This window comes from Phaethon aethereus (genome assembly GCF_964289735.1).
Source record: "Phaethon aethereus genome assembly, chromosome: Z".
NCBI classification, from domain to species: domain Eukaryota; kingdom Metazoa; phylum Chordata; class Aves; order Phaethontiformes; family Phaethontidae; genus Phaethon; species Phaethon aethereus.
The window spans coordinates 87,888,300-87,903,167 of record NC_138577.1 but is presented as its reverse complement, the minus strand read 5'-3'; the positions used below and the strand labels follow the sequence as shown (position 1 = coordinate 87,903,167).

General features: G+C 52.8%; 1 protein-coding gene across 4 annotated transcripts; it reads right to left on the bottom strand.

Moving 5' to 3' along the window:
* Positions 1-3,248: 3,248 nt before the first annotated feature.
* On the bottom strand, positions 3,249-13,866 carry NR2F1 (nuclear receptor subfamily 2 group F member 1). Of its 4 annotated transcripts, XM_082013589.1 has the most exons (4): positions 13,170-13,866; positions 10,728-10,745; positions 9,397-9,924; positions 3,249-4,473 (listed from the first exon to the last, which is right to left on the bottom strand). In XM_082013589.1, exons 1-4 carry the CDS (start codon positions 13,639-13,641, stop codon positions 4,193-4,195), a joined length of 1,299 nt encoding a protein of 432 aa, XP_081869715.1. In that variant the 5' UTR covers positions 13,642-13,866; the 3' UTR covers positions 3,249-4,192. The 4 variants fall into 4 exon arrangements, with proteins under 4 accessions (XP_081869715.1, XP_081869713.1, XP_081869714.1 ...); XM_082013587.1 differs by lacking the exon at positions 10,728-10,745 and having other exon boundaries at positions 9,397-9,916; positions 13,132-13,866; XM_082013588.1 differs by lacking the exon at positions 10,728-10,745 and having other exon boundaries at positions 9,397-9,945.
* Positions 13,867-14,868: the final 1,002 nt, after the last annotated feature.

The following is a 14,868-nucleotide window of genomic DNA, read 5'->3' as shown; positions in this document are numbered from 1 at the left end:
TGACTCCGAGAGAAGAGCTTTCCACGCGAGACCCTCCACGTACCTCGCAGGGAAAGAGCCTTGCGCGTCTGGACCCGCCGCTTTTAGTGCTGCCCACTCGCGATGGAGTCCCATCCCCACGCCCCCCAACTCCACCCCATTTCGAGGGCCTGGGGGGAAGTGAGGGGTACGCTTCACACCCCCCACCACTGGGAGTGAGCTCATGGCTCCCTGCCCTGCAGGTGCTGGGGGGGGTGGAGGCCGAGCAGCCCAAAAGGTACCCCGCCGGGGAGGGGTGTGTCGAGAAGCCCTGGGAAAGGGGCAGCCGCAGCCCCCTCCCCTCGCCCACACGCCGCAGGAGGTGCGGGGGGGGGGGGGGAGGTGGAAGGACGGACGGACGGACGACCCAGCGCTGCCCCTGCTGGCAAGCTGCCCCCCCCCCCAGCTCGGGTTCAAGCTACCGCTTAACAGCATTTCCAAATATTTATTCGATTGAGTATCCAGAAAAGGCCTAACCGAGGGGGGTGGGAGGAGGCCAAGCTAGTTCGCGAGGGGTGAAGAGGTGCGGGGGGGCCCTTTGTGTCTGCCGCGCCCCGAGAGGGTCCGCTGCGCGTGGCTGGGGGAGGAGGGTCAGGCGCCCCTTCCCCAAATCCCACCCACCCCCGGCTTCCTGTGTGCCCCCTGCCCCCCCCCCCCCGCTTTGAAGCGCTGCCGCAGCGGTCGGTGGGCACAGAAGGGCCGCGGAAGGATGGAGGGATGATGGAGGGATGGAGGAGGATGGAGGGATGATGGAAGGATGGAGGGATGGCGGGGGGTGCTCTGCCAAGCCCCCGGGGGCAGCCCCCGAGCCCCCGGCAACAACAAGGCAGGAGAAATGTGTCTGGAGTTGGTTTTAAAGCAGTATATTGTAAGTTACTAACAACTCAGCAAAAAACTTCCGGAGGGACCCCGTCCCCTCTCCACATTGTGTTTTTTTTTCTTTTTTTCCAGCAAATAGCGCTCGGTGACGCGATCATACAATATTTTTAGCCGCCGTATGAATAATGCCCGAGAGGCTGGAGCGTGGCAAAGGGAAACATCCACCGACACAACGCAGACTGGGTAGTTAACACTTCAGAACACGATACCATCTTATAAGCAAAGTTTAATAAGGGATTGAAACACTTCTTTCTAGGCACATACATGGAAATAAGTGCATCTCGTACACCTCCTCTACACCTGCAAGTTTCTTGGCAATCGGTGGGTTATTATTATTCATAAATATGAAAATTAATTGAAAAATACGTTTCTGACCTACGAAAAAGTTTATCTGTTTTCATCAGTGGGATAACACTGTAATGAATATATTTACATCTCATTGGAAGAAACCGAGACCTGTCTTTCTCTTCCGATATCCCCATTTGTTTGGTTTATTTTTTCTTTTTTTTTTTTCCGTTTTGTTTTTTTTGTGTGTGTTTTTTTCTTTGTTTTGTTTTTTTTTTGTTTTTTTCCTTTGTTTTGTGTGTGGTTTTTTTTTTTTTGTCGTTGTTCATTTGTTTGTTTCTGTTTTTAACTGTTAATCCAGCTGGATACCCAGTCACCCATCCCACCAAAAAGCAATGCTGAAGAGCTGCTTTCAGCACCTCCGGGGGGGAGGGGGCTGAGCATCCCCACTTGCTCCCCGCTGGCAGCCCGGAGGGGGCTGCTGGACTCCCTCTGCCCGGGGAAGGCAACCAGGGCGAGAAACAAAGCTGTTGCCCATGCAGTGTCCACGCAAGTGAGAAAAGGGAGGCTGTCTGTCCGGCTGTCTGTCTAATTCCCGTCCTGGGGTGCCTAGGGCTGAAATCATCATCCGTTCCCACCCCCCAGCACCTGTGAATACAGGCCGCTTCTCCGTCCTGAAATGGGCTCTACCCCCATAGAGGATCTGCCTGCCGTGTTGATTATCCAGCTATAAGTGCCTACTGTATAGAGCTGCTCTCGCCTCGGATCTGCTGCGCCTAGAATATTAAAAACCCCAAGCGGGTTGGATTGAAGGATCTTGCTAATGCAAAAAAAAAAAAAAAAAAAGAAAAGAAAAGAGAGAGAGAAGGATAGTATGGAGGACAGCAAATTAAAAGGAAAACATTGCCCATGACTCCGCAAACTGAAAAGCCTGCCTCATCCGGGCTTGTTTGGAGGGCACAGGAGGTGTCTGCATGGGGAGGGGGATGTTATTTTTAAAGATCTTGCTTTATTAATATGTTAAGAAAGAGCTCCCTTGGTAGTATGTGTTCTTACAGCTCCGTCTCAGATCCTATAAAACATTAATGCACTGAAAGCTGCTACAGAGAGCCGCACCACCAGCTAGAAGCATTGTGAAGCCTTTACCTTCAAAGGAGCTCCATTACAGAAATGGTTTTTAATTTTCTGTGCAAAAAAGGATGAGCCAAAACGAAGCAGGGCTTTGGGCCTGGAGCTGGGGCCCCGGCGGTGGGCAGCCATGGCGTGGGGACGAGGAGGCGGGGTACGGCCCGTGTTTTGTGCGTGGCTGCGACATGCGAGCAGAGACGAAATGCCCCGGCTCACCACCCTGCAAGCAAGCATCCAGTTGGATTTCTATATTAATGGACTGGGAATACCCTCCATATGCAGCGAGAGGAGTCAGGAGGAACAGCAAGAGGGGTGTTTTGGGCTGACAGCAAATGCAAGGTGTGCACGCTGGAGCACGCGCTGGGACCTGCTAGTCCTCGGGGTGGAAGAGAAAAGAAGTGGGGAAAAAAAACCCCAACAAACCAACAAAAAAACCCAAGCCCAAACCCGCCTCAAAAGCAGAAAGCCACCATGCCCGCAAGAAGCAGGAGTCATGGCTGCAGTATGCCTGCCGCCGCATGCGCAGTGGCGGTGGCATATGGTAACTTCAATCCATGCCCACGGTGTCTAAAGAGCAAGCAGCAAGGTGTGAAGGCAGCAGAAACTCCGGCTGATGGGAAAAGGCCTTTCAAAAAAGGGTAGGCCAGCATGACGGGCCCACCAGTCTGGGTGGAGAGTCTGCCGTGCAGTCCCGGGCAAGGTGAGGTCACCCGCGGTGTCGCGCCACACCTCCCTCTCCCTCTTCCTAGGCCTTGACAGCTCAGCCCTAAGCTTACACAGTCAAGTCAGTTTGGGAACATCACGTGGTTTACACAACTTGGTTACCCCTCGCAAGTAATTTTTAAGTTCTCCCTTTCAACACCAGTCCAGGAGTAAAAAAATATCCAGGGAGATGATTTGTTGTTGTTGTTGTTGTTTCATTTTTGTTGGTGGTGGGGTTTGTTTTTTTTTTTTTTGGTGAACTGTTGGCATGTTTCAAGCAACAAGACTCATGGGTTGTGGGGTCATAAGTTGATTTTTTTTTTGCTAAATTCTTTTATTTTTGTTTAAATTCTCACTTCAATTTTAATTCTTGAAGAACAGCTTCGACAACATATATCGCACTCATTATAAGAAGCAAAGGGTTATATCAAAAATTATTAGTATAGAATCACAGGAAACCTGGTTTGGAACCAGAAAAAAATACAAAACAGATATAGATACATAGACACAGGACAATTTTTTTTATAATTATTTGGAAAATGTTATTTTCCCCTAATTCTCGGTTTTTTTTTCTTCTTTATGCGCATACGATGTTTTAAGTTTTACAAAAAATGAAAATAAAGACTAATATTTTACAAAATGAGTAACAATGCTCGTGGTAGGTGTTTGCGCGTGGAATTTTTTTGTTTGTTTGCTTTTTTGTTTTTCATTCTACACAAGGTTCAGTTCAGTTTCAACGCGTTTTGTTTTTTGTTTGTTACTGTACAGCATATATCAACAACAGTCCACAATAAATCCTGGAAGATCCAGTATCCCCTTCAGGTGTGATTAATATCCCCTCAATACTCATTTTTTTTTGTTCGTTTTTATTTTTTAATTTTTTTTCTTTTTTTGTCTCTTTTATTATTATTGTTGGGGTTTTTTTCCCCTCCTCTCTGGGGGAAAAAAAAAAGGCAAAAAAAAAAAAAGGCCAAAAAAAAAAAAAAAGCGGAACACCACAACCTCCACGGACGCGAGGGCCACGGGCACCACCGCGGCCACACCTCTGCTCCCACTCGGCCCCCGCTTTTGTTCGGTGTCCGCCCCCCCCCTCGGGCCGCCCTTCCCTCCCCGCACCCCGGCTGCGCCCCGCAGCCAGCGCTCCCGCCTCCGTCGCTCCTCCGCGCCCGCGGGCCGGGCTCTAGGAGCACTGGATGGACATGTAAGGCCAGTTGAAGCTGCTCCCCGACAGTAGCATGTCCCTGATGAGGGTTTCGATGGGGGTTTTACCTACCAAGCGGACGAAGAAGAGCTGCTCGATGACGGAGGAGGAGACGGTGCGCAGGGAGGGCAGCCGCAGCAGCAGCTTCCCGAAGCGGCTGGGCTGGTTGGGGTACTGGCTCCGCACGTACTCCTCCAGCGCGCACTGGGACTTCTCCTGCAAGCTCTCGATGTGAGCCGCATCCGACAGGCCGCAGGCGTCTGCCCGCCCGCACCGCGCCCGCGGAGGCAACCGCGGAACGGCGGCGGCGGGGGGGGAAGAGGAGGAGGAGGTGGAGGGAGGAGGAGGAGGAGGAAGGGGGGGACATGGTTAGTGGCGGGGAAGCGCGGGGGGAAGCGCCGCCGGGATGGGGGGGCACCCCCAAAGGCGCACACACCCCCCACGCCAACCCCCCCCCCCCTCCCGCACCGCCGCCGAAAAAACAACGCGACCTCTCTGCGCCTCGCCGCTCCCGGGGGTATCCCCACGGGAGATGCGGTGGGGTGCCCACACGCACCCCCCCTCCCCCCTTCCCCATCACCCCCCCCCTCCCCGGCCACTCTGCTCAGCCCCGGGCTGCGGGAAACGAGGAGCAGCAGCCCCCGTCAAAGAACATCAGCAGGAGGAAAAGGAGGGTACCGGGGAAAAAAGCAATAATAATAATAATAATAATAATAATAATAATAATAATAATAATAATAATAATAATAATAATAATAATAATAATATAGCAGAGACACGCACACGCAGAAGGAGTTTGCGGACGTGGCTGCGCACCGGCGGGGGAGGCCGCGGCTGGCAGGGGTTGCCGGGGAGAAAAGGGGGTCCCCCCCGTCCCCGGGCGAATTGTGTCCGCGGCCCCCCCCCCCCCCTTTTTGCGGGCTCTGCCCCAAACCCGGCGGAGCAACGCGGGGGTTAGTCCGGGCTTGCGCTGAGCCGGCGCCTGGCAGCCCTCAGACACAAAGATATCAGCCCTGGCTAAACGTGGCCTGGGAGACCCCCCCCTCCCCCTATAGGTCCCTATGGCACGTATACGGCCAGCAACATGCCCCTGGCACCTTGCGGAATGATACGACCCGGGCAGAAGCAATATCTAATCCCAAAAAGCAGAAAGCCTGCGGATCCTGCCGTTTCTCCCTGAACAGGTTATCCTGCGGGCGCGCCTGGCCACAGATGCGGGCAGAGGCGGCAGAGATGCTCCTGTGCGTCTGCACGCGCCCCCCCAAAAAAGAGGGGACGGTTGCACGCCGGCTGCTTGCTGAGGGACTTTGGGCTGGGAGCTACAGCCGTGGAAAGGTGGTGGGTACGCCCGGCTGTCTGAAACCAGCCGCATTGCTCCGAAGATTAAGAATAGATATTAAAAAAACCCCAAAAGCAAAAAACAAACACACACCTCCCCCCCACAAACATCGGGATCAGAGGGAGGCAGTCAGCTGGCAGTGCGGTTTAACACAGATCAAAGCCAGGCTTTGCTAATATATAGATCCCTATATGAATTAATGCATGTTAATGGCCCCCGAAAGGACGTTACAAAATTGTGAACGTAGAATTATGACCCTGGAAAGACGCAACAAATTATTCAAAGCCCCCCAAAATAAAACAACAACAACAACAACAAGAATCTGTCGCAACCGCATTTCTGAAGTTTAAGTCTTCCCATATCAAGAACTGGCTTTACAGAGATTTCTGAACACCTTCATCTACAACACCATGGCCTCGAGCGAAAAGACAAATAAAACCAGCCGTAATTCAGGAACTTCTGAGGAGGGGAACCTCTGACCTGAGCTGCGGACTTGGCATCCCTCAGATACGCAATTATCTGAACCAGGCTGCTCTGCTAATCCGTCCTGTACCTTTAATGCAATGATACCCCGCAACATCTAAAGCACCAGGTTGCAACATATATATCTATCAAAAGCTCGGGCCTGTTCTTGTTTGCAGTATATATCAAAAACACAGGCCTGTTCATATGTTGATTGCCACAAATCACACTCCATATTTACATATATCTTGCTATTTTACATGCATTATCTGCCCATTATGCATTAGGATCCTATTCAACTTCCAAACAATGCAATATGAAAGGGTCTTACTGACACCCTCGCAGGCCTTTTTTTTTTCCTTTACGCCCCATATGTCATACCCTTAAGGTTCGTAAAATATTTATCAGATATTTGCGATAAGTGCACCTATAACTGCAGGTCAGTGGACAGAGTGGACGGGGAAGTTTGCTGGCTGGAAAGGGGGGGGACAGCCTGGGGAGGGGGTGTGTGTGTGAGAGAGAGAGAAGAAATACGCCTTGGGTCTTGCCTTAGACCTCCAAGAACTCGGGATTTTCTCATGCCGATAATATCTATCGAGCTCTAATTATTTTAAATGGCCTGGCATATGCCTTCGCTCGGATTTTAGCCCGCACCCTTAAAGGTGGCGGTGGGAAAGGCTTAACTCCCCCGGCAGAACGGGATTAAAAATAATAATAGTAATAATAATTAATAATAATAGTAATAATAATAAAAACAACTACTAAGGGATGCAGAGCTCGATTAGGTTATGGAGCCCAGATAGGCGCAAGGCATGGGAGAAATAATGCCATCCGTGTTTACCGGAGGTGAATTATTATTCCGTCTTAGAAAGTGGGCTAATGTGAAAATCCTGTGCGTGCCTCACTTTTTTATACGGCGGTGTGTCAATGAGGGAAAGCTCTATATTTCTTCCGGCAGTCCGTGGAAACGAAATTATGTAAATAAATAACCATTACTGTTCAGCACACTCCAGCCTTCCCCTTTGTAGTGGCGGGAATGTATTTCATGTTAGGCGTTCAGAAGAGTTTAGTGTTCAGAAATATAGGTGTAATCAGCTGGCATCTAACTAGAAATCAAAGTTCTTATTGCGCTGCAAATAGATTTATTGGATTTATGTTATCTGGCTCTGTCCCTTCCTGGAAACCTTCATATATGAATAGGAAAAGGTAGGTGCAGGAATTATATAACTCTAAAGTTTGGGGGAGGGAAAAAAAAAAGGAGAGGGGGGGGAAAAAAAAAAAAAAAGCAGGTTTTGGGTCACGACCCAGCCGTTGGACGGTGTCCAGAATTTTACGGATTAAATACATGCTATCCGGAGCCCGAATGCAAAAACCACAACAGGAGAAACCCGTGCCAGCTTTAAATACTCAGTTCTTAGCGGAGGACTTGGGACAATATGCCTAAAAATGTCTTTTCCACCCGTCAAAGTTTGTTTAAAAGTTGGATGACTTTGAGAAAGGCTTCCCACGAATTCCCCTCTGGCTAAGCAATCAAAACAAGTTTAGTGAAAAGTGGAAATGTGCGGATGGGGGTAAGGGGTGGATTACTCCTGACAGCTGTATTTCCATTTTCTGAGATGCCCCGTGCGATCCTGCTCCAAAATAATATTGCTGTTCCCTTCCTCAACCCCATTTGCGCCCGGCTCCGTTGCGGGAAGGGGCTTCTCCCCTCGCAAACGTTTAGTTATTACGTTTGTTCCTAATTCGAGTAAAGGCAAGGCTCCTCCGAAGCCAGTGACCGTGTTTCCAGCCGAGATTTGGGGAAGGTAAAGGGGGGAGGTGGGGGGGCGTGGGGGTAAGAGAAAGAGAGAAAAATAAAATAAAATAAAATAAAATTAAAAGAAGGAAAATAAATTAAATAAAATGAAATTAAATAAAATTAAATAAAAAGAGATAAAACAAAATACTCCCCCAATTATGTCCCCATCTGGGGCAATCGGCTGCCCGGGGCCTTTGGTGGGTGGAAGGGTCAAGGCACAGGCCAGCCCCTCCCACTCCGCAACGCCTCTGCTTTGGGAAGAATCCCTCAAAGTTTAGTTTGGACAAATAATAAAATAAAATACTGATAACAAAAAACAGGAGGGTTCTCCCCGGCCGTCCCCGTGTATCGGTGAGCACCCTGGAAGGAATGGGAAGGGAAAGCCTGGGAGCCTTGCGGGCAGGCTGCGGAGCTAAATCAGCCTGATAAATGCCGGCAGGTCTCTTTTGTCACTTTTGAAAAACACGTTTCCATCAGGATGACTTATTAAGATAAAATACATTAAAATGTCGAGCTGGCGATTCAGTAAATCTTCCGTTTGTTTTCAGATCTGCACTTTATCCTTTGCAAAGAAATAATTCCCTCCAAGGCTGCGAGACTGCATTTGCACTGGAAGTAGAAGGGGGCAGTCACAGTACACGTCTCCGACCACCCTGCATACAAATTAGATACTCCTGTCTAAATAAATTATCTGATGTTCAAATCGATATTAATACTACATTTGCTACGTTACAATAGTGTGCAAATTTAGGAGTCGTTTTAATGCAATGTAAATGCTATTTTTCATGCAGGGAAGGCAACAAATATTGATGGATTATAAACTGCTTACTGTTAAACAAGGCCTTTGAACGATTTGCCATCTTTGTTCAGGAATGCTTTTAATTTTGCCTCGGCCTAGTTTTAGGCCAGATTTATTGGTGCTGTTTTAGTTACGCTAACCGGGAGGGCCGGTTCGGAATAGGGAGGAGAGAACCGGGGCAAGAGAGGGGCGAGGGAATAGGGGAGAAAGAAGGGGGAAGGAGTGGGGGGAAAGAAAAACAAACAAGCAGAGAAAGTGTCAATTAGCCCCATCGTGGCGATAATTAGAATAATAATTAAAAAATGACGCTGCCAGGCCCCTTATCTCGCCTCCTTTCCATTTCCTATATTTCCTCCACATCGTTCGCCTTTGATGTTTATAAATTTCTCCCTCGCAGGTTACAATAATAGAAGACGTATTATATCCTTACAGGCTACGGCCGGAGCACTTCAAAGGCGACGCTAACGCACTTTCCCGCTAGTTAATTCGAACCATCTATCACCGGGAAAAATGGTTAACATGCATGTTTCCACCGCCTCCGCTGCATTCGAGGTTTGTTTTCTATAGCGCTGTATCTGGGGTGTAAATTGAGGGTGGGGGGGTAATACCGACAGCGGTGGAGGCGAGGGGGAGGTAGGCCCCTGGGCTGGGGTGTACCCCCTCGGGCGCTATGCTACCTCGGCCTCCTGCCCGCTTTCTTTTCTTTTTTTTTTTTTTTTTTTTTCCCGCAGGCGAGTGGGTTTGCTTTCGGGGGATGGGCCCCCCCCTCCCCGCCTCCCCCTCACCTGAGGTGAAGAGGACGATGGCTTTCAGGCAGCTGTACTCGGCCGAGTCGACGTGCAGCGCCTTCAGCTTCTCCACCTGCTCCTGGAAGATGCGGATGTGGTCCATGAAGGCGACGACGCGGTCGGCTGACATGGGGGAGGCGTGGAGGCCGGCGGCGGCCAGGAGCGGGGCCACATGGAGGGGCATGGAGCACTGGGCGGCGTTGAGGACGAAGAGCTCGCTCCAGGTGAGCCGCAGCAAGGCCACCTGGTCGGTGATCTGCAGGTCGGGGAAGAAGGGGATGTTGCGGGCCCACTCGACGGCGCTGAAGAGCAGGCGGGCGGCCAGCTCGCAGATGTTCTCGATGCCCATGATGTTGTTGGGTTGCATGCACTGGCTGCCGTAGCGGGAGGTGGGGTAGGGCTCGGCCCGCAGCAGCAGGGAGATGTATCCCGAGAGATAGCAGTGCCCGTTCAGGGGGTCGCCGTTGGTCAGGGCGTACTGGCCGGGGTTGGGTTGGGTGGGCGGCATCCTTCCTCGCTGAACCGCTGACAAAAAGAAGGAGAGAAGGAGAGGAAATGTGCATCCAGGAGGCTCCCAGGCATCGCCCCGGCGGCGCTGCCAGCCAGCCGGAGACAATGCCGGGCTTCTCTCTTCTCTCGCTTCTTCCCCCCCCACCCCCCCGCACCTCCGCCTCCTCGCCCCCCGGCACACGCACAGGCACGGACAGACAGAGGCATGCAGAGCCGGGCAGCTGCAGCCGACCTGCATCATCCCCCCGCTTCCCCGCCCGGCCCCGGCATCGGCCCCGACCCCTCCTCAGGCAGCCCCCAGCCCAGCCAAGCGCCCCCCAACCCCACGCCCCCAGTGCAGACAGGCTTCACAAAATAAACACAGGTTAAAAAAGAAAGAAAGAAGGGAAAAGAAAAAAAAAAAAAAGCCCAGGCAAACAAGACAAATTCACACGCACACACTCCCGGCCCCCCTCCCCTCTCGCAACAAAAGGCAGCCCCGCATATTAAAAAAAAAAAAAAAAATCAAAGAAATCCTCCGGGTGGTGAGAATGTGGGGTTAAAAAAAAAAATCACAGCCAGCTGTTGAAAAAAAAAAAATATATAGCCAAGCTCCGTTGTGGATCCCAGCCGATCACCCTGGTAGCACTGAGATTTACAAGTGAACTGCTGTGTCGCTTTTTTAAAAAAAGTAAAATAAAATATAATTCGTAAAAATAAATGAGTCCATATTCTTCAAAAATACCGCGTCGTTACCCTTCGAGCTGGAACAGGTCGCAGCCCCCCCAGCTCCTCACCGCTAACTTTATGACACAGAACCGGTTTTCCATAGCGGACACCCACCCCCCACAGCCCCCCTCGCCCAGCAAAGTTCTCCGTGCTAAAAGGAAGAGAAAGGTTAAATATTATCAAGGGAAAGGGGGGGGTGTGGAATAAAACAAAAAAGGTCCGAACTTACAATAGCCAAACATTCGTGGAAAAAAAAAGGGGACGGTGTAATTAATATCTTTGGTGCGCTGTTGCCACTGCAAAAGCCTGCAGTCAGCGTTGCACAGCGAATGCACAAGCTTGCAACTGCGAAAACACTGGATTCATTAACCATCTCCACACAGAGCGTAAGCATGCCTCCAGTCCCGAAAGCTGACCAAAGTTGGTGGTTTTTTTTTTTTTTTTGCCAGTGTGCGTGTCTGCGTGTGTTTTGCTCCATCCGCGCCGGCGTTCGCAGCTGCACGCCATGGACACAAAGGTAACTTCAGGGGAAGGTTACGGCTACCCAGGCTCCTTCCCCGCACGCACAGACACGCACACCCACACCCGCACACCGCACACGCATCTTTCCGGCGTGCACATTTGCTCAACTTTCTCTTTTTTTAATTTTTTTTTTTTCTCCTTCGCCCCCCACGCCGAGCCCTCCTCTTCGCTCTCCCGGGCCGGACCCCTCTCCTGCTGCCCTCCAGCCCACCTCTCCCTCTTCAATCCGCTTGTAAACTTGGCGGTTATTTTTCAATTAACTGCTACCACAATTCTAACTTGGGTTTATTTGGGGTTTTTTTTGTTTTTTTTCCTTCCTCCTCCTTCCCCCCCCTCTTTTTTTTTTAGCCCCCCTCCCCGCCTCCCAGACGTCTACCAACAGCCCCTGAAGCTACCAATGAAGTCGTCATATTTGCGAGCTCTTTCAGACCTGGAGCAGCTTCATTCCTTTTCTCGTGGCATATAAAATATAATTTAAAAACCAATTAAGGCAGTAGTAATCCCCGCTCCGCAAAATTGACTGTTTCGCTGATGTGACTCTAAGACATCTTTAGCGACAGTCACCGGGTAAACTTTAACTGTAAACCGAGAAAACGCATTTCGAGGAGAAAGGAGGGCAGGAAATCTTCCTACGCGAGAAGGAGCCTGAGCGCAAGGAAAAACCACAGCGACTCTTGGAAAGGAGGAGGAAAAAAAAATAATAATAAATAAATAGCAGAGCGGTTGGAAATGATGAGGAGCCCGCTGCCAGATGCAGACTGCGGATTCTGCTAAAATGAGAAGGACCGGTAAATAGGTTATAAATCGCGATTTGTATGCAGGCTTTAAGGAGAGGGTGGAGTTTGACGAAGAAATAAAATGAGCAGCGTGCTAAAGGAGGGGAAAAAAAAAAAGAGAGAGAGAGAGAGAAATGACAGAAGTACAGAAACCCGGTTCAGTCACAAACTTTCCTTCGAACGCGTGGAGTGAAAACAAGGCCAAACCTCGCACAGAAGCACACTCCGGGGCACCGGGAAGCACAGGGAAGCCGGGATACAGCAGCGCATTTCCCCCTCTTTTTTTTTTTTTTCCCCTTTCCTCTTTTTTCGCCCCCTGTCCTCTTTCCTTCCCTACTTACACGTCTTTCATCTTTCTTTCGGGGGGAAAAAAAAAAAAAAAAGAAATGAGGCCGGGAAACGGATCTACCGAGAAGTCTTACGGGTTTAAAAAGAAATGATGGGGAGGAAGGGAGGTATGGGATGGAAGGGGGGATGTGACGAAGCTGAATGGAAGCACATCTCGTACGGGAGAGGGATGCATCTCCCCCCACCCCCCGGTCTCATGCCAACAATAGACAAAACCACATCCGAACAGGCACAGGCGGAGAGAGCGGCTGGGTGATAAATATTTAGCGAGCGGCCGTAATAATAGCAATAATAGCAATAAATAATAAATCCCGGGCAGAGGGAGCGGGGAAGGGGGCGAGCGCGGCTGTTGACCGGGGGGGGGAGAAGAAGGGGGATTAGGGAGAAGGTCAGAAAAAAAAAGCCAAAGAAAACACCACCAAAGAAAATACCACCAAAAAAAAAAAAACACCCCCCAAAAAAACCCCATCCCCCAAAAAACCCACCACCACCAAAACCCCCGTCAACAATCACCGACAAAACCTGGCGCGAAGCTGCCAGATGGGAGTTCGGGCCGGGGGGCGGTGGGGGGAGACCGGCGTCTGGATGGAAAAAGGCAGAGAGACCTCCGGCCGCGGCGGAGAGCCGTAAATACATACATATATATACGTATATATATGTATATGTGTGTGCGACCGCGTGCACACACACATACACACATATATAAATCTATATGTGTGTGTCTGGGCGCCCCGCGCGCGTGTACACGCACCGACATGCACCCGCGCGTCACGGCGAGGCAAAGGTAGCGCGGGGGGGGACGGGGGACGGGGACACAGACGACACGGGGACGGAGAAAGCCTCCCCCCCTCCCCAACCCCGGCCCCACGCGCGTCCGCGTCCGCCGCGGGGGAAGAAAATATTCACCTTCCCGCCTCATGCCCACTTTGAGGCACTTCTTGAGGCGGCAGTACTGGCACTGGTTGCGGTGGTGCTGGTCGATGGGACAGTTCCTGTTGGCGCGGCATGTGTACGTTAAGTTCCTGCGGACGCTCCTCTTGAAGAAACTTTTGCAGCCCTCGCAGGTGAACTGGCCGTAGTGCTTCCCGCTGGACTTGTCCCCGCACACCACGCACTCGATGTGCTGCTGGCTCTGCCCCGCGCCCGGCGGCCCCGCGCCCTTCTCCCCCGCCGCCCCCGGCGTGGAGGGGGGTCCCGGCTGACTGGGGGTCTGCGGGGTGTGCGGGGCGGCCGAGCCCCCTTGCTGCTGCTGCTGCTGAGGGGGGGGCGGCGGCTGCTCCCCCCGGGCCGGCTGCGCCGCGGCGGGGTTGGGGCCGCCGGGGGTGCCCCCGGACACCTCCTCCTGCGGATCTCGCCAGCTGCTAACTACCATTGCCATATCTCGGGCCCGGAAAAGTGCTGGGGAGCGGCGCGGCTCGCTGCGGGCTGCCGTGGGAGGGGGTGTAGGGGGGGGGTGTGAGAGGCGGCCGGCCGGGGGCGAGCGGGGAGCGAGGGGGCCCTGCCTGCCGCCTGCCTGCGCCGGGGCTGCCGCCGCTCCGGCCCCTCGCCTGCCGGTATTTATTTTCCGCCGCGAGCCCCCCGCCTCTCGCTCGCGCTAATATTATATATATATATATTTTTTTTTAAAGGGAGGGGGAGGGGGCGACGGAGGATTCTCTCCCTCTCTCTTTTCCTTTTTTTGTCTTTTTCTTTTTTTTCTCTCCCCCCGTTTCCCCTTCCTCCTTTCCCTTTCCCTCTTTCCCTTTCCTGCGCTTCCCCCCCCCCCTTCTTTAAAATCCCCTCTCCTGGCCGCTTCCCCCCTCCGCTGCCGCTCTCCCCGGCTCCCGCCGCCTCTCTTCGCCTCTCCTCCTTGCCTCTCCTCTTCCTCTTCCTCAGCACACACACGCACCACCACCGCCACCCCCCCCGCCACCCCCCCCCCCCGCCGCCACTTCAAGTTGCAAAATCAGAAACGGCAAACAAGGCTGTGGGGAGAGGCATTCAGGAGAGTGACACGCCGGGCACGCGGAGGCAGGCAGACACGCGTGCAGGCACACGGCTTCCCCACTCGCGCACAGGCACACACGCAGGGGCACACGCGGTCCGGGCGCTACGAGGGATGTGCAGGCATAGAGGAAGCCGCCGCGGCGCCGCCGAGGAGGAGGAGGAGGAGGAGGGAGAGGGAGGAGGAGGAGGAGGAGGAGGGGAAGGAAGAGGAGGAGGAGGAGGTCGCCGCTCGCCGCTCGCCGCCGCCGGGGCCCGGCCGCCGCCGCTCCCGCCGAGGCTGCTGCCGCCGGAGCCGGAGCCGGAGGAGCCGGAGGAGCCGGAGCGGGCGCTGGGGGAGGCGGGAGGCGGAAGGAGGAGGCGCCGGGCGGCGATCAGGGCATGGAGGTGTCCGGGGGCCAGGTCCAGGGCCGGGCGCCGTCAGCCATGCAGGGCGGCGGGGGCGGGCGGGGGGCCGAGGCAGCTTGCTCTGCGGCGGCGGCGGCGAGGAGGAGGAGGAGGAGGTTGCCGGTCGCTGCTCTTTCTCTCCCGAGCTGCTCTCTCTCGCTCTCTGTCTCTCTCGCTCGCTCTCGCTCTCTCTCTCCTTTTTAAAAAAAAAAAAAGAGAAAAATTCGCAAAAAAA